Raw genomic sequence first — 26,182 nt, forward strand, 5'->3', positions numbered from 1 at the left:
GCAACAAGGGCCAGGTTCAATATCTAACATTTCCTCTTAACAATACAAAACAGAACCGTCTCGAGCCCACACCGAGTATTTTGGGAAAACTTACTATTACCCCAGAAACCTCTAAGAGGCAATACTTCCCCATTCGCAAACACTGAGTCTATGTATAACAAAAGAACTTTTAATAAAAGGGAATGGATCCAAGCATTAGTTTGGGACAACATCACAAACACATTCAAAAGCATGCAGCCATAAGCAAAAACCTGCCCCCACTGTGTGTTGGGCAGTATTCTTTGCCTCAGTTTCCCACCTTGGAGTGGGAAAATATGACAAACAAACGTCTCTTTAACACACCACTTCTCTCTCCCCCTGCTGCACCCCATTCACAGTTGGCTGTCCTTTGTTAGTGAAGACCCAGAGCTTGTTGAGGTGTTCAGAAAGGAAGGGGAGAGCAATGTTTCTGTGGTCACTTGGTGCCTCTGGAACTGGCTGTTTGCCACTGCATCTACTGCTTTTCTCTGCTGCTGACCCTGTGCTGCTGCTGCTTTTCTTTGCTGTGCTGGTTGCATGCTGTCATTATTAGACACTCAATGCTACTTCTGAGGTTCCACCACTTGACACAGGTCTTTAGTGATTTCACTGGGTAGCACGGAACCTCACTGCCAGTACAGCCCCTAGACCTTCTCAGGGATTCACCTCTAGTAATCATTGAACAGAAGCAATGATTCTCAAGTGAGTCTCATTAGCTCCCCCTTTAAACACTAGATGGGGATGGTCAAATGGTTTCTAAGACTTTTTGGGCAGAGTACACACCACCAAGTAGGACTACCTGTCCCCACCTTCATCTCTTCCACTGAGATTGGCATTCCTACCCTTTGCTTGGAGAATACGGTTCAGTTTAGGGTGACCTCCTCAATCAGGGCAAGCTAATTACAGTTGTGCTGCCCTTTACTTACACAATAAGGATAACATTTAATTACCTCTGCACTCATTACTGAAATGATCTGTAACTCAACACCAGACAAAAGTGATACTTTGACAAAGCAGCTCCATCATGCTGCATACCTAGGCAGAGTAGGCATATCTATGCAAACAAAGCCTGTTCCTGAAGTCTTTTCCCCCAGCTCAGCACCAGATGTCGGGAGAGTTCATTGAGACCCTGCTTACACTAGGAAGTTTGCAGAAAGTGCTAGTGCCTGGTTATTTAGTCATAAAAAAAATTAAAACCATGCAATGTCTGACAGGCATTAGCTTAGTTTGCAGACCAGATTATGAGACCCACTCCAGATTTATTTAGCTCACCTGTAAGATGAGTTTGTAACCTGTGAAAAGTTCCAAATTAAGTATTTCTTCTTTGAGAGATGCAGGAAAAACCAGTACATCATGGCAGTGCTTGTCCAGACAATAAGTATAACCTTCAAAACCTGACACAGATTCAACTTTTGTGAATCCCTCTTTTTTCAATTCTTTGTAAATGTCTTCAAGGCTGTTAACATATAACATGCATAACTCATAGTAATCCTGACCACTGAACATACAATGTTAATAACAAAAAATTCACTTGGAAAATCTAGATTTTTGCCATAAAAGTATCATAAAAACAGAACTCAGAGTTAGGATTTGACATTTCAATACCAAATTTATTGCTGGTGTAAACAGTTGCAGTTCAGCTGACTACAATGGACTTGCCTCCATTTACACCACCAGTGAATTTGTTGCTTAGTCTCTGAATCACCCTCTTGTGGAAAGGTAATGCACGAATGAACATTAAGCAATTTGTAATTCATAATACCCAAGGTACAGTCATGCAGGTTAAGTGTCATGCAGAAAAATCTCGCATTTGTTTTAATCTACTATTGTTTATATAGTGCCATAAATTTACACTGTACATCGTAAACAGAGGGCCCAACATGACAATCTTTAGTCAGGTCAACTAACATGTATTCAACCCGAGTATAAGTTGCAGAATCATGTTCAGAGTAAGACACCTTCTCTGCCCTGAAGCTGTCAGTCTAAAATAGACAAGACAGAACATTTTAGGTAAGGAAGGTTATGAAGAAATTACTGGTAAGGAAAACAAGATGTGACTATGATGTCAAGTTATCCATCCTATCAGTTCTTTTAGTACTATAATAAATACTAAAACTAGTATTATTTACTGACATATACATAAAGCAGCATTTAAAGGAACCCTGTCAACTAGCAAAACAATTTTTAAAAAACCAATTAAAAGTAGTTCTATGTACTATATGTTACTCCCAGAACCCTCTACCAATTTTTGTGGTTTTAAAATAACATTTCTGGTTTTAATATTTTTCTCCACTTTGTTGCTATGTTCAAGACCCACAAAAACAAACTGGGGAAACTGACTATGCAGGGGAAATAGTGTGAATGACTATATGCAAAAGATATGTCTGTACTACAGCTGGGAGAGTGCTTCTGAGCACATGCAGACAGACATGCTAGCTCTGCTCAAGATAGCATACTAAAAATAGCAGTGTAGTCAGGGTAGTACAGGCAGCAGCTTGGGCTAGCTGCTGAGTAAAAACCCACGCAGAACTCCTGAGTACATATTCAGGCACCTACCCTGGCCATATCTTCATTTTTAGTGCAATAGCTGTAGCAGAGCTAGCACGTCTGACTACCCACACTGGAACGCGGCCTTCCAGCACAGTGCAGATACACTCAAGGCGTTGTCCAATGCATCGAGTAAGTAAATTGGAAAAAAACAATAGAAAAGATGTTTTTCTTCTAGTATCTTGTCAATTATAAGTAACACCTAAGATTACAGTATCACTAGTACTTAAAAAAATGGCAGATGGAAGTGTGATGTTTAGGTCAATTGGGTCTGTTAAATAAACGTTTATTACAAGAAACCTATGCCTTACAAGATAATACTGTACTGTGCAAAATTTTAAAACAAATTCATAGAAGGGCAATATACAATTTAATATGTATATTTCTAAAATGTTAATTTTACAGATCTTACCTGCTTTTTAATGTATTTATCCAAGCATACAAAGGTAAAGCAGAAGCCCTTTGTTCCTGTTTCCGTAGCGTTTCTGGTAGAATATATTCAATTGAAAGAGCATCATGTTTGATTCGACATCTTGCTAGAGCAGCAGCCAATTTGGTCTTAAAACTACAAGTATAAAATGATAGCTTTATCCAGATTAGAAGACTATAGCTCATTATGATGATGTAACATTTATACTGCAGTAATGCACAGAGGCCACAATCACGAGTGTGGTCCCATTTTGCCAGACACTGTACAAAAATGTAGTATGAAACAGTCCCTGCCCCAAGGAACTTGAAGTCTAAGCCAACATGCATAGCTGAGACTATATTACTTAAGCAGACAACTGACTCAAATTGAGCCATGTCTCACCCCAACCTCCTGAATTTCAGCTTCTATTTTAAAAAAGAAAGAAAGTAAGTGTGTAGCTGTTCAAGTGAAAAGGGGAAAACCCTGAAAAACATGATACACTTGTAACCAAAGGCAATGAAATCTGAATTTCCAAGGAGCCTGAAACAATCATTTTTAAGAAATGTTAACTGCCTCATTCATAAATGGTGTGTTAACTCTAATGCTCAATGATGATAATTTAAACATAAGAATTGTTAGCTATTTCATGGCTGATCAAAGCACATAAAAAAGTAGAGGGACTAACATATTGTGAGTAATATCATTTTGGTGTCACAAGTGGATGGTACTTGGAAGTGTACCAGCATTTCTCCCCACTGTCTGATCTGTGGAACCAAAACACCAGATAGGAGGAATGGAGCTCAGCAGAGCATCTGAGTTCCAGAAAGGGAAGAACCAAACCCAGAGTTCAGTAGAACTATGCATGTATCTGAACTCTACCCATGTGGGACGGGTAGTTCCAAAGCTTGAGGAACACAGTCTAGCATGTATCATATTTTGAGTATCTGTACAATCTACTTTGAGCAGCATCTCATTTGGTCATCTAAACTTGAAACATGGCTCACTGATGAAGCCTGAATTCGTCTTGGCTTATGGGGGTATGTCTACACTGAAATTTAAAACACCCATAGTTGTCAGCTGACTCGAGCTCATGAGGCACAGACTACGGAGCTGTTTAACTGCAGTGTAAACGTTCAGGCTCATGAGGTCAGCCCAGCCCAGGCCTGAACATCTACACCATGATTAAACAACCTGGTAGTCCAAGCCCCATAAGCCTGAGTCAGCTGACACAGGCCAGCTGCAGGTGTTTTTAACTGCAGTGTAGACATACCCTTAAGGACCTAGTATCCCATACACTATCTAGATGCTGACCCATATGTCCACTATACCAATTATGCAAGCCTTCATTGACCATTTGTTAAATCTTCAACCTACCACCTTCACGCTTTCTCCTATGTCACCCTTCATACATAGGAGCTCCTATAAACATTGTCCTTTTTCAAAACTCTCCTTAAAACTCTGCAATACCACAATGCCTACAAAAAATAGACAATAATTATGAATCTGGTGTGCTGCAACCACTGCTTTTCGTGGTGACCAGTTTTGTCTCATTGTTACCATACTTTTCCACTATTTGTTACATCAACCTATGGTCTCTTGTCTTATACTTAGTACGCTCTTTTGATCAGCCGGGACAGATTTTGTTGTATTTGAAGTCTGTGGGGGGCAGGGGACTGGGTCTCCAGAGTCCCAGGCTAGCACTCTAAACTGTACTTTATACCATCTTTCTTCCCAATTGTTGGGGTGGCAATAATGGGTTGGAGAAGAAAAATAATACTTTAAACATTTGGCATTACTTTAAATATGAGACTTAACAGATTCTTTGTTCGATGTCTTATGAAAGTACCTCTAAAGTAACCTAGAGGACGTATGTTAGAGCAGAATGCAAGGCTGTTAGGTGTTTTACAGGGATTCCTTGATTCTTTACCACACCATGCTCATCTTTCTGAATCTATTTATTAAATGATGGAGTAATGTTTTTTCATATTGACTTGGTCTGAGGTTTTCTGGATTTTTCCATCAGATAAGTAACAGAAATAAGGCACTACATTTTTACTTCAAACGTATTCCATCAGCAGTTTTGACTAAATACAAGTTTAATCTTAACTTTAGGAATCCAGAAGTTTCTCTTTGAAACCAAATCATCTTTAAAGAAGCCCACTATGGCTTGAGATGAAAACAGATGTTTACAATATTTGCGATTTTAAAAACCTATTATAGGTTATATAAGTCTATACTTATGCCCACTTAGAAAATTACTTATAACATATACCTGTATAGATAACGTTCTACATCTCTGACTTCTGGTATTGATTCCTCTTCATCAGAAATCTGTCGGGCTTGAAACTTTCGATCTTGGAGGTCATACAACATTACAACAATTAAACTGGTCAATTCATCTGGCTGCAATAGGAAAATAACTATTTAGAGAAACGGAAACAAAACAGGTCCCAATCATGCAAAGAGATCCACCTCCAGACCCTTACACTCACAGAAGAACTATGTCTTCATTAGGACTACACGTAAGAATCGACGTAGGTGGTTCTTTTAGGGAGATCGCTATGTATTATGGAGACTTATTTTGAATGAAAAACAGGTAGAGACATGATTTTAAGTGCCTACCTTCTCATCAATAAGACAGACTTTTATTAACTATTTTTATTGAAACACCCAAACTTTTAGTTCTCTGAGGTGAAGAAAAAACTGGTTACACTTCTTTCATTTAGAGTTTTTTACAATTATAATTTTCCCTTCACCCTCCAACTATATTTTTCTCTTTTGCAGCAGATTGCAGATATATTAGAATGGTATTCCTCTTCATCCGACTGGTAACAGAAAAGTTACAGTAGGCGGCTGTAAATGTTAAACTGTTGGCAAAAGTGTTCACATTTTCCTGTTCATAAAGATCATTTTAGATGTAGAATTTGACTGTTGTACAATCAGTAATATTCAAGGTAAAAGAAGCACACAATACCTTTTTAATAGCTTTTCATTTTATTGCATAACATTCAAAGTGTAAGTTTTTTTTAAAAAATCAGTATTGATTCAACCACTGCTACCACAGAAAAATTATTTCCATGCTGTCCTCAGCATTCTTATTAGAAATTTTCCACAACTGACACTAATTCAAAATCTTGTTGGAATTAGCAGGGGCATCCAGGACTGAATGAGCATGAATAGATTACTTTCAGCCCTAGAGGTTCTCTCATCAGGTAAGAGTTGAGGCTCATACTCAGGGTAGGGTGGCACTACTGCTGCCACGCTATATCTGTTGTATGACCTTCAGTCTCCTGAACTGTAAATCTAATACCATTCATGTGCACTACATTCACACGTAAGTTAAAGAGGAAGGTAAGAAATGGTATATATATATATATATATATATATATATATATATATATATATAAATATATATATATATTTATAGGTATAAGTATACAAAGTATGTTAACTAGAAAAAAAGGAATTGATCCTCACAACAAACCCATGAATTAGGGAAATATCTTTATTTTACTGATCGGCAGACTGAAGTGCAGAGATATTAAGTAGCCACGGGTTTCCAAACTTGGATATCTGAAGTCAGCCACCTAAAATCCATATTTAGGCACCTACATAAGTGTCCTGACTTTCAGAGGTGCACAGTATGTAAGATCGGTTTGAAGTAATTAAGTCAGGGGTCCCCAACGCGGTGCCCACGGGCACCATGGCACCCATGGGGGCATCTAAATGCACCTGCGTCCTGGCCGGTGGTGGAGCATCCACCGAAATGCCGCCAAATTTCTGCGGCATTTTGGCAGCGACACCTCTCGATGACGCCGCTTGCCGCCAACAAGTGACGTCATCGAGAGGCGGCGCCGCCGAAATGCCGCAGACATTCGGTGGCATTTCGGCGGGTGCTCCACCGCCGCCACGGTCTTTCGTCTGGCGCCTGCCAGACTAAAAGGTTGGGGACCACTGCATTAACCCAATGAGATATGGAGATGCTTACCCCTTATTTAAGTGCCTAAATTTGGCTTTAAGTGATATTATGCTAAAATTTTCAAACCTGGGCACTTAAGTCTCCTGTCTTAACCACAATACTAACTTTGCTCCTTTAAAGTTCAGCTTAGCTTATTTAATATCCAGCACTGAGAATGTGAAGGTTTAGGTTTTGTAAAGTATATAGCTTTTAATACAAAACTGTAGACAAAGTTATTGATAACTTTATGAAATATTATGATAAAAAGCTAATCTCCAAGTAGGGTGACCAGACAGCAAGTGTGAAAAATCAGGACGGGGTGGGGGGTAATAGGAGACTATATAAGAAAAAGACCCCAAAATCGGGACATCTGGTCACCTTACCTCCAAGCAACTTTCATTATTTCTTTGAATATAGATCATGAAATCTTAGAAATATAGGCTTGGAATGGACCTCAAGAGGTCATCTAGTGTATCCCTGCCCGCCCACCACCGCCCACATGTCACACACACAAAACTAGGATTAAATATACCTAGACCTAAAAATGCAATGAGGAAAACCCGGGGGAGAGAGGGGGCAGTGGAGAACCATCACTGAGGAGAAGGTTACTCACCTTGTGCACGAACTGAGGTTCTTCTAGATGGTTGTCCCTGTAGGTTCTCCACTTTAGGTGTCTTAGTGCCCTGCGCTTGTAATCGGAGATTTGTAGTATCAGTGCCCAGGTTGGCCACGCATGTGTAGCAGCTGTCTTGCACCGCTCCGAGTGTCTACCTAGTGTGCACAGCCAACCCTCCCCCAGTTTCTTCTCTATCCCCCGAGGATAAGTGTGAAACTCCAAAGTCGGGTAGTGGCGCACCCACAGGGACAATCATCTCGAAGAACCTCAGTTACTGCACAAGTTGAATAACCTTCTCTTCTTTGAGGAGTGTCCCTGTGGGTGCCCCACTTTAGGTGACTGTTGAGCAGTGCCCCTCAGTGGAGGGGAGGGGCTTCAGAGTTGGTTTATGTACATTGGTTAACACCGAGAGTCCAAACTGAACGTCTACAGTTGATTGTTGTTCTAAAGCGTAGTGTTTAGTAAAGGTATCAACTGATGCCCATGTAGCTGCTTTACCAATGTCTGTGATGGGCACATTGTTGAGAAAGGCCACAGATGTCGACATCGCTCTGGTGGAGTGTGTGCAAACTCCCGAGGGAGCAGGCAGATTGTTGTTTTGGTAACACAACTGGATACATGGTGATATCCATTTGGATAGTCTTTGTTTGGATGTAGTTTGATCCTTTGATCATTCTGTTGTGGAGATCTTGTGAAGGACATGACTCAGCAATGGGATTGGAGGGAAGGCATACAGCAGTGGAGCGTCCCATTACAGCAGGAAGGCGTCACCCTGGGAGTTGTGTCCCACTCTGGCCTGAGAGCAGTACTGAGGACACTTGGCATTGTGGGCAGTAGCAGAGAGGTCTACAGTGGGGAATCCCTATTGTTTGAATATGGCTTTGAGGATTTCAGGATCCATCTCCCACTCGTGGGTTTGGGAGAAGTCTCTGCTTAGTTGATCCACTGTTGCGTTCTGGCATCTGGGAAAATAGGTTGCCAGAATGTCTATGCTGTTGGTGATGCACCATTGCCAGAGACGAACTGCTTCTGAACAGAGGGGATATGATCGAGCTCCCCCTGGCAGTTTATATAAAACATGGTTGCTAAATTGTCCATGAGACTCTTTACAGTCTTGTTGTGAATTAGAGGAAGAAAGTGCTGGCAAGCATTTTGGACTGCCCTTAGCTCCAGTAAGTTTATGTGGAGATTGGATGTGACCTTGGATGGTATTGTCGCGTAAGTGTGCCCCCCAGCCCAGGAGGAAAGCATCTGTGGTGATCATCACAGATAGAACTTTTTGTAGGAAGGGAACACCTGAGCAGGCATTGGTAGGGTGTGTCCCCATATGAGCAAGTGCTTTACTCTGCGAGGCATCGTGCAATGTCTGTTGAGGGAGTTTCTGTGCAGAGTATAGACAGTGAGAAGACAGGCCTGTAAACATCTCATGTGGAGCCTGGCATATTTTACAACAAACTTTGCAGCGCCATGTGCCCCAAAACTTGTAAGCATATTCTGGCGAATGTTTGTGGGCTGCCTCCAACTGTTGTAATTAGATTGGTTAAGGTGAGGAAGCATTGGGGTTATCTCGCTGTCATGTTGAGATTGCCCATATAAACTCCAACTGTTGGGTAGGTATCGTAGTGGACTTCTGAAGATTTATTTATAAGCCCAAGGCCATAAAAAGGGTTATTGTTGTGTAAGTGGCATTGGTTGCTGCCTGTTGCATTGCTGCCTTTAGAAGACAGTCAACTAAACATGGAAAGATCATCAACTTCTGCCTGCAGAGGTGAGCAGCCATGTCAGCAAGAACTTTGGAAAAGACCCTTGGGGCGGTGAACAGGCCAAAAGGAAGCATTCTTTATTGGAAATGTTGTTTCCCTAGGGTGAAGTGCAGGAATCGTCTGTGTGCCAGGTGGCTGGTAACATGAAAGTAAGTGTCTTGTAGGTCAAGGGCTGAGAGTCAATCTCCTTTCTCCAATCTCGGAATTACTGTGGATAGAGTCACCATTTTGAAATGTTGTGTTTTTATGAACTTGTTGAGTTTCCATTAATCCATGATGGGCCTCCACTCCCCCCAATTTTTTTCTGAGTGAGAAAATAATGGAAATAAAATCCTCTCCCCCTGTGTTGAACTGGTACAGGTTCCACAGCACCTAACTGTAGATGGTTTATTTCCTGTTGTAACATGTGCTCATGAGAGGGGTCCCTGAGGAAGGACGGGGAAGGGGAATGGATAGGTGGAATAGAAATAAAGGGGATGGAGTAACCCTGCTGCATAATTTCCAGAACCCATTTGTCTGTAGTGATGGTCTTCCAGACTGGGTAATATGGTGACAGTCTCCAAATGGGCTGGAGAGAAGATGTAAATCCCTAATTAGGGAATGTGAGGTTCTCATTTCCTCGACCAACACTTCAAAATGTTTGCCTGGAAGTAGATGGTTGAGACATGGATGGCTGATCTTGGGGCTGCCGGTGTCTAGACTGACATTGTTTGCGGCGTTGGTCATAGTGTCATTGGGGTTGAGCGTATTGGCCAGTGCGGAATCGTGGGTTGTAAAATCTGCCCTGTTTCTTTTTATTTGGAGGGACAAATTCCGAGATTCTTCAAGGTCGCCCGTGAGTCCTTCAAGATGTGCAAGGACGTGTTAGTGTTGTCCACAAAGAGTTTTTGGCTTTCAAAAGGTAAGCTCTCGATTGTGGCTTGAACTTCCCTCGGAAACCCGACAGATGTAGCCAGGAAGCACAATGCATGACAACGGACGTAGCAATCAAACATGCTGCCATGTCTGCAGAATTGAGAGAAACCTGGAGGGCCATTCTGGCGATGAGCAAACCCTCCGTGATGTTAGCCTTGTATTGTTCTCATCTATAGACTGGGAGTTGTTCAACAGAAGTTGACATTTGAGAGAACACGTTGTGTGTGTATTTGGCTAGTAAGGCCGAGTAGTTGGCTATGTGGAATTGGAGGGTAACCGATGAGTAGGCTTTCTGCCCAAAAAGGTCTAGCCTTCTCCAGTCCTTGTCATAAAGGGTGGTTCTAGATTAATGTTGCTTTCCCCTTTGATTAACCACTTCTACCACCAATGAATTTGGGGTAGTGTGGGTGAATAAAAACTCAGCTCCTTTTGTAGGCATATAATACTTCTTGTCAGGTCTTTTACAAGAAGGTGGGGCTGTAGCACGTGTCTGCCAGATTATTTTTGATGGATCCATTATGGCTACATTAATAGGCAATGCAAACTTCGCTGACAGGGATGCCTGAAGTATATCTGTGAGTTTGTGCTGGATCTCTGGTAGCTCTGCTAGTGAGATGTCCAGGGATTTAGCTACTCGTTTGAAGAGGTCCTGGAAGGATTTTAAATCATTCCCAGAGGTGGGCGGGGGGTGGCATTATTGTTTTGTCTGATGAAGATGACAAAATGTGGGTGGGTGGAATGGTATCACCCCCTGGCGCGTCTTCAGGTTCCTCTACCTCCTCATCCAGCGCTTCTGAGGGGGCTGATGCAGAAGGTGAAGGGGATCAAATTGTTCTGGATCTAAGTGGGTTGTGGGGCCTGAGGTTTTGGGCTCTATATAATGCCCACAGGTCCTAGTATGCCCAATTGGGTGGAAAGGTCACGGGAGGTGGTACCAATGGTGGAAGCTGCCAGCCTTGTGCATCCGTAGACATACAGTGCTGAGAGGGTCCCAGTTTACGTGAGGAATGGCGAGGGGTGTAGATCCCTGTCTCATCATCTTCTCTCTCCAGCAATGAGGAAGGAGGGGCTGAGTCGAAAGGAGTAAAAACCAGGCTGGGTCCCAGTCTGTCTGGGATACCATCAGTGCCGAATAGTAGAGTCCCTGGTGTTGAGGTAACCAGGAGGTCCGCCTGTCCCTCTTTTGTTTTTCGCTGGTATCCGCCTGGGAGGTGAGGTGGGAAAGGGGAAGGGGGACAATCAGTAAAATAAAAAAAATGTAATAAGATAAAGAAAAAGGAGAAATAAAGGACTAAGAGGCTACTAGCCGGGGGAAAAAAACAAAATAATTGAATATCTAAAGGTGTAAGGGGAGCTGCCATCGCTCCAACTCAAGCCAAAGGTGGTAGAGAAGGAACTGGGGGACAGTTGGCTGCACATGCTAGGTAGTCGCTCAGAGTGGCGTGAGACAGCTGCTGCGCATACGCAGCCAACCGGGACACGGCTACTACAAATATCCGATTACAAGCACAGGGCGCTAAGACATCTAAAGCAGAGCACCCACAGGCACACTCCTCGAAGAAGAAAGCATGGTTAAGAATTGTTCCAAATTAGTCGAAGCTCGGTTCAGTTTTATTTTGTTTTTTAAAAGGAAATATGACCTTTGGGCCAAAGGTGTTTATTTTACTGTAGATAAGAGCACAAAGGAGCATAAGTGACAGCTCCCTGCAAGAGCTCACTTGCTTGAGAATTTTGGCCTTAAGGAAAGTTTAATCTAATCTTCGGTTTTGAATGTAATTGGGGAGGTGTTGTTATTTTGTTTAAGAGGAAGTGCATGACTTCTTGGAGTCAGGGTACTTTTCTTGCAGAGGAGGTGAGCAAAAGAATAATAGCTGTCCACCTTTCTCAGGAGAATTTGTCCCCGGTGAAAAAGACATCCTCGAGCATATCATTGCAGAGAGGATTTTTCTTCCCTTACTCTATGTTAAGTGTTACTTTGTCTGGAGAAAGTGTCCTAATTTAAAACAATTTTTATATTTATTTATAATACCTCTCATTTCAGATATTCCATCTGATGATCTTCCAGTGCTTTACAAGCATTAGTTAATTCTGCCTTATCACCATAATTTTACTGATGAAGCAGCAGACTGTAGCCAACATTTTCAGGAGTGTCCTCTAATTTTTGTAGGCAGCTGGAGCTCTGGGCTCAGCAGCTTTTGAAGTCAATGAAAATGTATGTACTAAATACTTTGAAAATCAGACCCTAGCTACCTCAAAGCAGGCATCCATGTTTAGTAGACACTTCTGGAAACAGTGTTAGCTGAGAAACAGTGTTCCTGATCAGTTTCTGAAGGAAACCTGATCCTTGAAACAAAGGAGTCCAGCTACCTGGTAAGAATCGGAGGGTGGGGAGGGGGGGTTTGTGAATCCTCTCTGAATTCCCTGTCTCTAATACAGAAAGATTTCCTAACCTATCCTGCCTTGTGTTGTCAGTTGACTTGCATGTATGTTTTTTCCCATGTGCTTTCCCAGCTCTGCACAGATAGCTGGTTCAAAAGACCACGATAGTACTATGCAGCGTGGTTGAGTGCTGAAGGCTGGCATGGTGTTGCCTTGGTAGCGCTGTTTAGGCTGCTCAGTGCTTCTGCCCTTGAAGCTTCAATGTTATTAGTAGATAGCACAGCATGTTAGTTTAGCAGATTTTGCTGTTATTCATAAAGAAAGACCACAGGCATGGCTCAGTGACAAAGGCACTCGACCCGGTTTATTGCCCCCTAGACACTGTCTCAGCGTTCTAGCTCCGTGGTTACTGGTACACTGACAAGTGCCTAGTAGCAAGAAATGGCTGAGGTCGGCAGCAGGAATTTCTGCCATCCCCTAGGCCACGCAAAGAATTAAGGCAAATATTTAGCCGATTGTCTTAGGCTAAAACAAACAACTAACATACACAATATACGCACCTCCTTACATATTTCATGACCTCTGTTTGTTATCTTCCCTTGTTCCTGATATCTTGAGGAGGGGGTGGAGGGGAGATCCCTATTCATTAGGGATTAATATAAGAAACTAAAGGTGGGTAAAGAACTGGTTTAAGGGGAAACTACAGTGGGTTATACTAAAAGGTGAACTATCAAGCTGGAAGCGGGTTACCCGTGAATCCTCATGAATTGGTCTTGGGACTAATCTTATTTAAGATTTTCATAAATGATCTTAGCACAGAAAGTGGGTGTGTGCTAATAAAAATCTGTGCCAATATGGAGGAGAGCCAGAATATCATAAAGAAGATGTGGATGACTTTGAAAACCAGACTAATAGAAATGGGATGAAATGTAATAGTGCAAAGTGAGAGATCACACACTTAGGGACTAACAAGAAGAATTTTTGCTATAAGCTGGGGACTTATCAGTTGAAAGCAACAGAGGAGAAGAAAGACCTGGGTGTATTGGTAGATCACAGGATGACTATGAACCACCAATGTGATGTGGCCATGAAAAAGACTAATGCAACCCTAGAATACATCAGGCGAGGTACTTCCAATAGAGCCAGGGATGTGGTTTACCATTCTACAAGGCACTGTTGAGACCTCATCTGGAATACTGGAACAGGTGCAAAGAACGGCTACGAGGATGATCAGAGGAATGGAAAACCTACCTTACAAAAGAAGAATCAAGGAGCTTGGCTTGTTTAGCCTAACAAAATGAAGGCTGAGGGAAGATATGATTGCTCTCTGTGACAAAACAGCCAAATACCAAGGAGGGAGAGAAGTTATTTAAGTTAAGAGCCAATGTTGATAAGAACAAATGGATATAAACTGGCCATCAACAAGTTTAAGCTTGAAATTATATGAAGATTTCTATCAGAGGAGTGAAGTTCTGGAACAGCCTTCCAAGGGGAGCAGTGGGGGGGGGACACTTAACTGGCTTCAAGATTGAGCTTGATCAATTTTTGGAGGGGACAGTATGATGAGACTGCATGTGGCTCATCTGTGACTGCTACTAGCAAATATCCCCAACGGCCAGCGATGGGATTCTAGAAGGGGAGGGTTCTGAGTTACTGCAGTGAATTCTTTCCCAGGTGTCTCTCTAGTGAATCTTGCCAACACGCTCAGGGTCCAGATGATCACCATATTTGGGGTCAGGAAGGAATTTCCCCCCAGGGCAGATTGGCATAGACTCCGAGGTGCGGGGGTTCATCTTCCTCTGCAGCATGGGGTAAAGGTTACTTGTAGGTTTCAACTAGAATAAATGGTGGATTCTCTAACTGAAGTCTTCAGTAACTCAGCCAGAGGTTATGGATCTACTACAGGGGTCGGTGGGTGATGTTTTCTAGCTTGCAACATGGAGGAGGTCAGACAAGATGATTATGATGGTCCCTTCTGGCCTTTAAGTCTATGAGGGCTAAAGGAGACTTTTAGCCACCTTCCTGGTCCTGGGCTGCTTTGGGGACTGGAGACGCTCCTGAAGTAACAGGCAGCCCTGGTGGCCTGTGTAAGTCACAGCAGCCTCCTCAGGCTGCCATATGGGCTGCTGCACTGATGGAATCTCTGCAGCACTCCATGCTGCAGCCACAGCCTACATACGCTGCTCTGGCCCTACACATCACAGCTTGAGTTGGGGTGCACCAAAGACAGCCTATGGCTGTCTTCCGCTGTCCTCTGTGATCCAGGGAAATCCTCCTCTTTAAATTGCTCTGCCCTTATATTTTGCAAAAAGAGGCCACAACAAGGATGGGAATGTTATCCTGAGTCCTCATCTCTAAATATTGCCTTTCCAGAAAAGGTTTGAAATTGACTGAAGTAACAACATGAGGGAAGTTTCTGCTGAGCCTCCCCCTTCTTGAGGAGCAAACAGAAGACTCCAGAATTTCTTTAGCTGTCAGAATTTCCACATCATTAGTGCTACTAAATTAATTCAAAATTCAGAGTATGATAAGCTTCAGAACATTAAGTATTCCCTTTAACATTTTGGCTATTCAAAGTTGTCAAACCCTTACAAAAACCTGAAACATGGCTACAAATGGCAAGCATAAATAGCTGAGTCTTCAGTATGAGTGGGTTCCTTTGCACAACTATTTTTCTGTTGTACGCATTTATAATACCCCTCTCCTCCCCCGCCCAGCTGAAAATTTAGCCCAGCGATTTAACAGGTCTAAATTGTATGAAGCTTCAAAATGTAAAATAAGATTTAAAAGTACTTCAGTATCCTTCGTAATGAAAAAGGTGCAAGATACATATAATGAACTGCATTATAAAGTAGCTTACTTTCTAACAGAAAGTTACTTACTATTGACTGACATGGGTAAAAGCAGCTATCTAACAATATATTTTCAAGTAGATCTTGATCTGCAAGAGAAGAAAATACTGGTTAAATACATTTGTACAATACTGTAAAGTTTGTAGTATAAGTCAATAAAATTCATAACCAAGGCAAAGATTGAAAAATAAATTAATAGATTAAAGACACAGTAAATTGTTAAAATCTGATATTGCTTAAAGTACAAATTTAACTGCAAAAAGTAAAATATCAAGGTAGCTGAATTCAGATCTGCCATTCATGTCAGAGTATTATAATTTCAGTGCAAAACATTTTAAAATGTACATTAGGTTTCTTAAATGCTTAAATTTATAAATATATTAAAGTTACATAGGTGTCTTGATCCCTCAAGTATTTCAATATAGCTATTTCTACTTTATAGACTTCCCAATAGTGGCTCCCTAAGGCAAAGATGCCTGTCTGCCATATACACTATTAGTTATAGAAGTGGGGATGGCTTAAGTTCTCTCCTCCTTCTGGAGACATAGGGTGAAATCCTGGCCCCACTGAAGTCAATGGCAAAATTGACATCATTGGCAACAATAGGGCCAGAATTTCACTCATCTTCTGAGGAACCCTGGAAATGAGAATGGTAGATGACATTCCCAGCTCTAGGACACAGCATACACTAATGCTGCTTCAGACTTTTTTCTTTCAGAGCACTTACAAGAATTTTCTTCTGAAGAAAATAGGTTTATATTACTGCACTGTACCTGCATATTACTTTTTTAAAAACCACACACCTGCCATGGAGAGAATACTTTTCTTGGTACCTTTGACTCAACTAAATCCACAATAGTATTTAGTTATGGAATGGTATGCATAACTATTAAAGACTTCTATGCCCATAAAGGAGAGGCAGCATGAACCAGTGCCCACACTTGTTCAAATGTGTCGCTACTGCAAGGTTGTTTGACATCACTAAGTGGCTTCAGACAGCTTTGCCCACTGTTGCACTTGCCCTCATCAGAAAAGCAAATGAAAGGACAAGAAAGCCCTGCCTCCTGCTGCTAGATCTATGAACCTCACTTCACACTGGGAAAATTGCTGCACTTGCTAATTTACAATGAAGTAGACTGTTCAGTTCTGGCACCCTTACATTAAGTAATACTTTATTAAAGGATTCTGTTCATACTGTGCCATGATTCATTTATTCACTCTTAAATAACAGGTGTACAGTTGGAAGATTAAAAAGACTTCCTAATTTCTGCTGACACCCCTCCGTTTTTCTTCTATGGAGGTATATTTTTGGGGTGGTGGCAAGGAGAGAAGAGGAAGAGAGGACATTCTCCAAGATATAGTAGTATTCTTAGCTAGTGAGAAGACTATCCAGTCTAGTTTGGAAGCATAAAATGATTCAGCTAAATTGCACTCACAGTATATAAGGGCATGCAGTGACAGATGTCTCAGGAGACAAGTACTCAAGATAATACAACATTTACCTTAAACATACCAAATAAAAAAAAATATCCACCCAAATGTAACCTGTGTCTCGTAACCCAGCATAACCAAAGAGTAAGGAGAAGTACTGCTGGGGGATTAAATAATTAATGAGCCATGCATATTTTTAATTTTTTGCGCAGAAAAAAAGCTTCTGCTGAAACATTGCTACAGTTCCATCTTTTGCCCATCAGAGGGCGCTGTGACACAAGAACAGCAGCAGTTCCCAACAGTAAACTTCAGTGGTGCCCTCTTTTGCCCACCAGAGGGTACTGTGGCAATAGAACACAGCAGCAGCTTCCAGTCAACTAGGGAAGAGAAAGATCCTGCCTTCTTCGCAGCGCCCGCCAAGCAAGGTCAGGAGATGGGGGCTCATAAGGGCTAGTGGAGGAGGACAAACTGGTGCAGAGGCTGAATGGAATTGGAGGGGCAGGGCCACAGGGGATGGGAGGTGCATGGTCACATGGTGATGGGGGAGGGAGTGCAGAGTTACATAGGGCCAGGGAGTGGCTGAGTGAGGGCACAGTGACACATGGGGACACAGGGAGGGGGTGCAGGGCCACATGGTGATGAGAGGAGTGGGTGTCTAAATGGGGGTGGAGGGACACGTGGAGAGAGAGAGTGCAAGGACACAGGGGGATGCAGGAACACAAGGGAACAGGGGCAAATATGCCTGACTGAATGGGAGAGGCTAGGGGTCAGCCAGGGTCTGCATGGGGGAAGCTCCCTAACAATCCCTCCCCGCCCCTCACAAAAAAATGTGTTCCATACTTTTCCCGCCCATACCCAACAACCCTCCAAGTTTACACCCAGGCTCCTTCCAAGCCATTTACTTCCCTCTCCCTCAGTTCCTCCATTACCCCTAACTCCCCCAAGCCTTTGCACTGCTTCTAAGGAGTGCAGGAAATACAGTTCTGTATTGTAGTTTAAATGAATTATTACTCAGAGTTCTGTATTAATATGCATAGTTAGGAATCTGTCAAAGAACATTTCCTGAATCTTTTTTGTTGTTTGTATTAGACATACTTGCTCACAGGTATTTTGAAATAAATGACCAAAAATAATTGAAACTGGTGAGATTATATTGTGTTATTTTGACAAATAAAATTGGAGAATTTTAAAATATTGTGCTCAGAATTTTTAATTTTTTTGGTGCAGAATTCCCCCAAGAGTACAAGAATGGTTTAGAGCCACTGTTTGTTTTGATGAATACCTTCCCTTGGTTTCAGTAGCAAAGGGACAAGATGAGGTGTAATTATTTTCTCATCTCATAGGTAATGCTGCGAGTATGTCACAGAGGTCACGGATTCCGTGACTTTCCCTGTCCTTCGTGACTTCTGCAATGTTTGGTACTGGCTCACTGGCTGCCTGAGCCAGGCATCCCTTGGGCCAGCAGCAGCAATTTGGGTGTATGAGAGGGGGCTCAGGATTAGGGGAAGGGGTTGGGGGCTGCAGGAAGTGCTTACCTTCGGGTGGGGAGCTCCTGGATCCCACTGGCATGGCCCCCCTGCAGCTCCTAGGTGGCTGAGGGGTCTTCATGCTGCCAGTGCCTGAAAGCCCCGCCCCCACAGCTCCCATTGGCGGTGGTTCCTGGCCAATGGCAGCTGCGGCAGCTGGCGCTTGTGGCGGGAGCAGCGGATCCCTACCCTGGCCCCTGCCTCCGCCACCTAGGAGCTGCAGGGACACAGAGCCAGGTAGGAAGCCCTGCCAGCCCCACCAAACCCCTACACCTATACCAGCCATGCACCATGGCAGGTAGGTCTCGAATTAATCTGTTTTATGATTTAAATATTAAGCACTTCAGTAAGTAAGTCATCAATCATTTTGCTTTTGTTTGGCTTCTTCTTCAGGGCCAAAGGCATCTGGTGTCAGATTTGTTACTTGTCATTTTTTGCTGCTTCAGTGAAAGGTTGGGGGCTAAGTCTCTTCCTTCCATAACTTAATCTGCTTGCTAGTCTCCTCCACTGAAATGACTGCAGTTCAGACCTCTGACTCACAAATTAGGACTAGCAGACATCTACGCATTGCAGAAAACAGCATACTATCTTTGGCTTGCGTGCTAGTTTGGGCAGAAGTATTGTGTCCAATGCAGGCACAACATCGCTGAAAGCACTGCTATAGCACATGCGCAAATGACTTCAGCTCTATCTTTTTAAAGGCCTTTGCTTGTCTGGGCCAGCCAAGCTCTGCTAACCAGATTGGAAGAGAAGAGGAATTGGCTCCGCCTCTTCTGGATGGCTGGCCAAATCCAAGGGGATAAACTCCTTTACCCCTCTTTTCTACCTTGCCCACTCCATTAACATCCATGCAATGCAACTCACAATTTAACCCTTGGTTATACATAAGGCAGTGAAGAACAATTCAGTTTTCTGAAATTTTCAGCAAGCAATTTCCATTGTTAGTAATCTTGAGTGTGCTTAATTTCACATTTAGTGCACGAGACTTTTGAGAAGAAGATTGCCAGAAAATAGCCTTAAGATGTTCTCAGCTATACTATATTTTGTGTTCATTGCATTTTCTGGTGCTCTGTTCCCCTCACCACTAAAAATTATTTTTGTTCCTACATTAGAAGCAACACTGCATCACCAAGAATAGAGAGTAACAGTTTCTTAGCCTTCTTTTAGATTCAGAGCTGGATGAAAGATGCTTATGCTACATCTTTCAGATGCAAAGGACACAATAGCAGCAGGGAGAAGGAATGCACTTCTATTTCTTCTCCTCAAATTTCTATTGTTTAGCTACTATATCCTCTGAATTTTACCCAATGAAAGTTTCTTAGCATTTGGTCAGGAACAATTACTCTTTTCTATTTGATCCAGGGAAAGCTGATGTCACCACATATTTTAGGTAGTTCCCATGGATACTAAATGGCTTCTCATTTTTTATACTGACTCACTTTTGTGATGCAGTCGTACTGAACTAAATCCTGCAAAGTGCTGAGCCTGCCACCATCTACTGTTAAAATCCCACAAAAGATGCTAGTGCTTAGTGTCTCTCCCTCATGAGTTTATTTTTGGAGTGAGTACAGACACAAAACGTAACTCTTTGTCCATGCAATGGCCAAAAGGTAGGTGTTTCAGTGGACTAGCATGATAAGGTGGGTCAGGTAATATCTTTTACTGGACCAACTTCTGTTCTAGAGTTTCTAAAGAGAAATGCCATGTTTGCCAGTTTAGCCATTGTTAATTTTTTCCTCTTTTCTACTCAGTTTTCTTTTGGAAAGATTTCTCTCTTTCCTGGAGTCTAGTTATCTGGGACTTCAGCATTTTTGTTTTTTCAGTCACAAAAAAGGAGTGAAATTACATTTGAAAGTATAATTAGAGGGCACAGCAGAAATGTCAGCTGTAAACTGGGAAGTTACTGCTACAAGCCAGCAAACACTGAACAAAACTAGTTGACACTATTTACAAGTGGCCAAACAATATGAATACTTGAACTCCATGTTGGTGAGGATGCAGCATTAATTTATTCTTATGTTTATGAGACTGTCCATTTTATTTTATTTTCCCTCTTACTGACAGGGTGGTTTTGGAGGATTCCTCTAACGAAACATTCACAGGTCTATTTTTCAGCCTCTATTTTTTAATGCACATTAATTTGATGCAGTGTATTTCAAACTGATAGTTTCTTTAAGCTATTGTCTGTTCTTGGGGGTTGGGTGAGGGGCTTGTTACCTTGCATATCTATGAGCATAAGGTAGCAAAACTAGCGAGATCTTGAGCAAGGAGCAGTAGCAATTGCTCAGTCAGATGCCCCTCTCTCAGTCTTGCTGGTGGTCTAAAGGTAATCTAGTCTAGAGCAGTTCTTCACAGAGCTAGCCAATCAACCTGATATGACCCTGTCATCAAGATAAGGAATGTACCCTACCACACCGTTTGATAAGGTTTGGCATATAGTAGCCAGCTGTGTTCTCACAGGGCTAGGTATGATAGAAGGCAGTGTGGAGACAAAAGCTATCTGTGGTCCTGGCCTCCACTCAGTCCCCCCTTCGTCCCAGCTCTGCATATTTTAAAGGTCAAATCTCATGCTACTCCCCAGGAGCCAAATCCTGCCCCTTCCTACCACATGGAAGAACCCATAAATCAACTTCTCAGTTCAAAATCAGTGGCCCTATTCCCATGAAGGAATAACAGACGAGGGGAAGAATCAGATTCTTAATTTGGATGACTGATTCAGTTAATAATGGTCAATTTAGCATGTTCAGTTTGCATGGAGAGTAAAATGTATTTATTTCTTTATTGCTGAAATGGACAGAATTCACACTTTTTCCTTTACAGGAAACCAGACCAAAACCTTAAATAATGAAACCTAAGTACTTTGTTTTACATTGTCTTGCTTTGTAACAAGAATTTGTACAGTATTCACAAACAGTTTAACAGATTTTAAAAAAGGGTTTCCTCCAAAGCACTTGGACATGGCTGATCAAATATACACATTGGCTCTCTCATAAATACAGCTGCCCACCTTGCTTCCCAATACACTGTCTATGACCAGCCATCAATTACAACAGTCCTGGGTTGCTAGTTAATTTAAAACTAATCTCCAAGTAAAGTAATCCCAGATTCACAGGCTAGCACCCTAACTACTGAACATCCTTCCTGCCCATCAATAAATATGATCATATTGATATACATGACCTAAATACTTCATGTAGTTTTGTATATTTTCTGCACTGCATCATTTCTGCTAGCAATATAGGGAAAGAGTTTCTACTTACATTTCAGAGCACTGAACGCCAGTTCATAGGATGAGCGCTGGGAACATTCATCTTTAAAATCTGGTAGGGATGGCACTAGTTCATTACCATACCTTACCAATATTTTATCCTGAGGCTTTTCATTACGAATGCCTTGAAAAATTTTAGCTGCATTTATGTATACAGAGTCTTGATAGCCATTGTTCTCAATAAGACTTGTTGTACTCTTTTCAGCAGGCTCTCTCTCATTTGAAATTGCCATTTCCCTGAAATTTGAAATGTCCCTTGACAACATCAAGTTACTTTTGGAACTTGGCATTCTTTCCCTGTTGCTTTGTCAGCACAATAAAATTTGACAAATCAGAATCCCACTGTCTCTGCAAAAACAAGAAAAATTTGTATTAAAATTAAGTTAAAAATCAGTTTTCAGTTTCATTAAAGTGTTTCTCTTCATTTTTATGGTTTTTAATGGAAATGCTTAAAAATTTCTGATCTAGGCTCCAATTCTGTGCTTAACTTTGACACACTCAACTTTATCCAATGTGAAAGTCAAAATGTTATTTCATGTATTTTTTTAAAATACAAGTTACTTTTATAAATATATAAATGCAGACAAATTACCTTATAATAACCATGGTTCTTTTAAATATGTTGTCCACGTGGATTCCATCATCTACCCTCATTCCTTGCTTCTACAGAGTCCTAATCCTGTGAAATTTGTATTGGTGAAGGAATTGAGAGATGGCTGGGCCCGCTCCACCCTTCACATCCTGGGATAGGGGTGTGCAAGGGCACTCAGGGAGTAGGTGTGGTCCCTATGGACACTGGTAGCTAAAACGGATCTTGTGCAGCTGTGACTCATGCACACCCAAGATCTGCTTTAGCTAGCAGCTTCCATAGGGACCACATCTGCACGATAAGGATACATCTACACAGCAATGTAAGCCCCGGCTCCAGCCTTGGCTCAAGCCTAACCCTGCTTGGTGTGTGGATGCAATTGCGTTAACCTAGGGTTTGAACCTAGGGTCCCAGGACCCTGCAGGGTCCAAACCCTTGTTAAGCTGGGACCTAGCGTCTGAGCCCTATTGCTTTCTTGTGTGCACACAGCCCTGGCTTGACTCAGGTCCCAGAAGTTCTCTATATGTATTTCAGAGTTTCTGGGGGCAACTTCCTTAATCCTCCCTATGTCAACAATCTATGCTACAGTCAACAGGAAGCTACACCTCCCCTTTGCAAATGGGAGCAGCTCATACCATGCTTGCAGACCAGTGTTTAGTAGTCAATCAGAGAGCCTGCAGGGTTTTCAATTGAGACTGATCAGAAGAAGCTTTTTGCAGAGAGCTACTTCCTGGTCACAAGAGCACAGACAGATTTTAGTTCATGCTACTTGGGTGCCCCTGCACACACAGCCCCAGGGAGGGGGCAGAAAGTGGAGCAGGGATTAAGTAACTGCCCTGCAGGTATGGATAGCAGTAGTGCTCCCAGCTCAGCACAGCTGGGGGAAGATGACCCCCAATACCCCAGCTTCTCCTCCTCCCTGCAGGGGCACTCCCTCCATCCCCATTCTGCTCACTGGCTCCCCCTGTCCTCCCTAGGGCTGCGTGTGCAGGGGGACCCAGGTAGCATGCACTGTCTGAGCGGCAAGTGGGAGCCAGCCCCAAAACCTCCCTGCAGCCTCCTACAGCATTGGCTCCAGCTCCTCTTCACTGAGTGCTGAGCTTGTCCAGAGCAGAGAGCAAAGCGACAGATGGGAGGCGATCCCCAACATCCTGGCAGCCGGGAGCTGTTCCTCTCCTAGCTGTGCTGAGCCAAGAGCTCTGCCGCTTCCCCTCCCTACAGAGCAACCACTTGTTCTTGCTCCGTTTTCTGCCCCATGCTCCTGGAGCTCCCCACCCTTCCTGGGGCTGCATGTGCAGAGGCAGCCAGGCAGTGTGCACTGTGAGGGCAGTGAGTGGGAGCCAGCCTTAAAGCTTCCCCACAGCCTCCCAGGTATCCCTTACTCCTGTACACAATGGAGCTCAGAAGAAGCCCTATTCAATCACTTTAATAGCGAGAGACGGGCTGCTTTTCAGTTAATTTCTCTAGTCCAACAGTTATTCTTAGTCCTATTATCTGACTTCCTATAACACTAGGACTATCTTATATTTATATTTGTCTGAATTAAGTATTTTCAAGTTTACTGGGGGGAAATGAATTTATTTCACCAATAAAAGTCTCCTTGTACCATTAAGACTGAGGCTTATATTCCTGGACAAAAGCCACCTCTGTAGCTCCCCAACATGGTGTCTAGCAGTATTATCATTTGATATTTTGCTTAGGAAACTGTGTGGGCAGTAATGTTTTCCCACAGTGCAACATATTCATAAGGTTAGAGTGTTGACACAAGGCAGAAGAGGGCAAGGGGAAGAACACCAGGCACTCTGGAATAGGGTTACTTTGACTCAGCTCTGTGCATTGCACTGTAGGTAACAGGGCCCTAGGCTCAAGCACAAGTCTGAAAATCCTTAACCTAGGGTTAAAAGGCAGTGTAGACAATCAAGCCCACAGTTCCCTGACATAGGTATGCTGACTTGGGAACCACCAACCCGAGACTTACACTGCTGTATAGACATACCTCAGTGTCCTTGCACACCCCTATAGGACTGTAGAAGCAGGGACAAGGAGGGCAGGTCATGGAATCCATGTGGACAACATATTTCAAATAACCAGTTACTATAAGTAACTATTGTCTGAAAGATCATCATCATGGATTCCACTCCTAGTGACTAAGGCCATGTCTACACATACAGCACTGCAGCAGCGCAGCTGCACCACATCTGGTGAAGACACTATATGCCAACAGGAGAGAGCTCTCCCATCAGCATAAAAAAATCCCACCTCCAGGAACAGGAGAAGCTATGTCAGCGGGAGAACACAAGTGCTTATGTTTGGTGTAACTTATGTTGCTCGGGGGTGGGGGGGTATTCACACATAAGTTATGCCAACATAGGCTGCAGTGTAGACACAGCCTAACAAGTACCTTGGATGTGGGGTCTATGAGTCCTATTTAAACAATGATTGTGGGACAGACATCCAATCTGGAAGCCTCTATTAAAAAAGGTGTGGCCAGAGCTCCATGTGGATGCCCTACAGATTTCAGAAACAGGGGACAATCTTCAAACAGGCAGAGAGGCTGCCTACCTTTAGTGGAACGAGTTAATGTGGCTAGGTAGATCTGACCTGGCTAATTCACAACACATTCTTACACATCTGGAGACTCATTTTGATAACCTCTGAGGATACTGCTTGACATGTCACCCTCTCTGCTTAAAGGTTTCTAATTTTTTTTTCTTCCTGTAAATGGAAAGATCATGCCCTTACTCAAGTGTGTGAAGCTTAGTTTTGCCAGAGGTTGAGTGTGACTTAGGAAAGAAAACTCAGGGTGAACCCATTGATTTAAGTGAAAATCTGAAGAAGAAAAAAAAATCATAGCCAGGAACTTGGTGTGAGGCCTATCAGTCACCATCTCTTTATGGAACACCAAGGTCAACTAAGCATAAGGGCCTGAATTTCCCGTATCCTGTGAGCTGATGTTATAGCTACTAACAAAGGCAGTCTTCATAGGCAAGTGGTAAAAAGAGTGGGTGTAAAGGCTCAGAAGGGGGTCTCATTAAGCCAGCTAACACTATGTTGAGATACTAGGAAGAAAGGGAATCTCAAAATAAGGGAAAACATAAATGAGACCTTTGAGGAATTTAGCAACTATACAGTAGAAAAATATGGTATGACCAGACCCTCAATTGGAGAATTATGCACAGATATCACTGGTAGGTGTATTCTTAGGGAGTTGAAGGATAGTCCTGAATGTTTTAGGGTTAGCAGGTAATTCAGAACAGCAGAAATGGGTTTTTCCAAGGGAGACAGGTGACACTGTGCCCAAATAGAAAATCTCTTCTATTTTGCTGTATAAGTTTCCAGAAAAACTTTTTAGATTATGTATCAAGATGTTCTTGATATCAGCTGAACAGCTTTTTCCAGTGGCAGTTAACACATCTGATCGCCTGGATGCTGGCTAAATGATGCTTGATCCAGGTGTAAGATCTGACCTTCATTTTGTTAAGTCACATCTGGTAAAACAGGTTGGAAATAAAGCTGATAGCTTCACTAGGTCTGAGTACCAGAGCTGTCTGAGCCAGGCTGGGACTACTATGACCATGAAGGCTGAATCTTGACTGAAAGCCCTTGGTCATGGGTTATGGGTATCATAGGCTGGGGGAGGCTGTGCCTACCTAAACACCCTGGTGTGGCCCCACCGATACTCCACCACCAAGTCCCCTCCTGCAGTTCCCAGTGCTCTGCCTGGCCAGCTGGGGCTGGAGCTGGCTGGCCTGCTGCATGGACTCGGGGTGGCCGGCGCTAGGCCCACACTGCCTGCCCAGCACTTGGACTGTGTCACCTGGCACATCAGTGCTGGGGGCCACAGTGGGGGTGCTCTGGGCTCCTGGAGGGAGTGGGAAAAGAGAGGGGGAGGGGGAGGACCTTGGGCAGAA

At 42.9% G+C, this 26,182-nt stretch overlaps 1 protein-coding gene across 2 annotated transcripts in view; it reads right to left on the bottom strand.

Moving 5' to 3' along the window:
* NSUN7 (NOP2/Sun RNA methyltransferase family member 7) overlaps positions 1-26,182 on the bottom strand; it is a 54,969-nt gene that overhangs the window by 22,692 nt on the left and 6,095 nt on the right. For both annotated transcript variants that reach the window (XM_039542453.1, XM_039542451.1), the window contains exons 2-6: positions 21,675-22,030; positions 15,488-15,546; positions 5,247-5,377; positions 2,978-3,130; positions 1,291-1,474 (exon numbers count right to left, since the gene is read on the bottom strand). In XM_039542453.1, the coding sequence (XP_039398387.1) occupies positions 1,291-1,474; positions 2,978-3,130; positions 5,247-5,377; positions 15,488-15,546; positions 21,675-21,972 (825 nt within the window). In that variant the 5' untranslated portion in view covers positions 21,973-22,030. The remainder of the gene's footprint in view (positions 1-1,290; positions 1,475-2,977; positions 3,131-5,246; positions 5,378-15,487; positions 15,547-21,674; positions 22,031-26,182) is intronic.

This window comes from Mauremys reevesii, linkage group 5, assembly GCF_016161935.1.
Source record: "Mauremys reevesii isolate NIE-2019 linkage group 5, ASM1616193v1, whole genome shotgun sequence".
NCBI classification, from domain to species: Eukaryota; Metazoa; Chordata; order Testudines; family Geoemydidae; genus Mauremys; species Mauremys reevesii.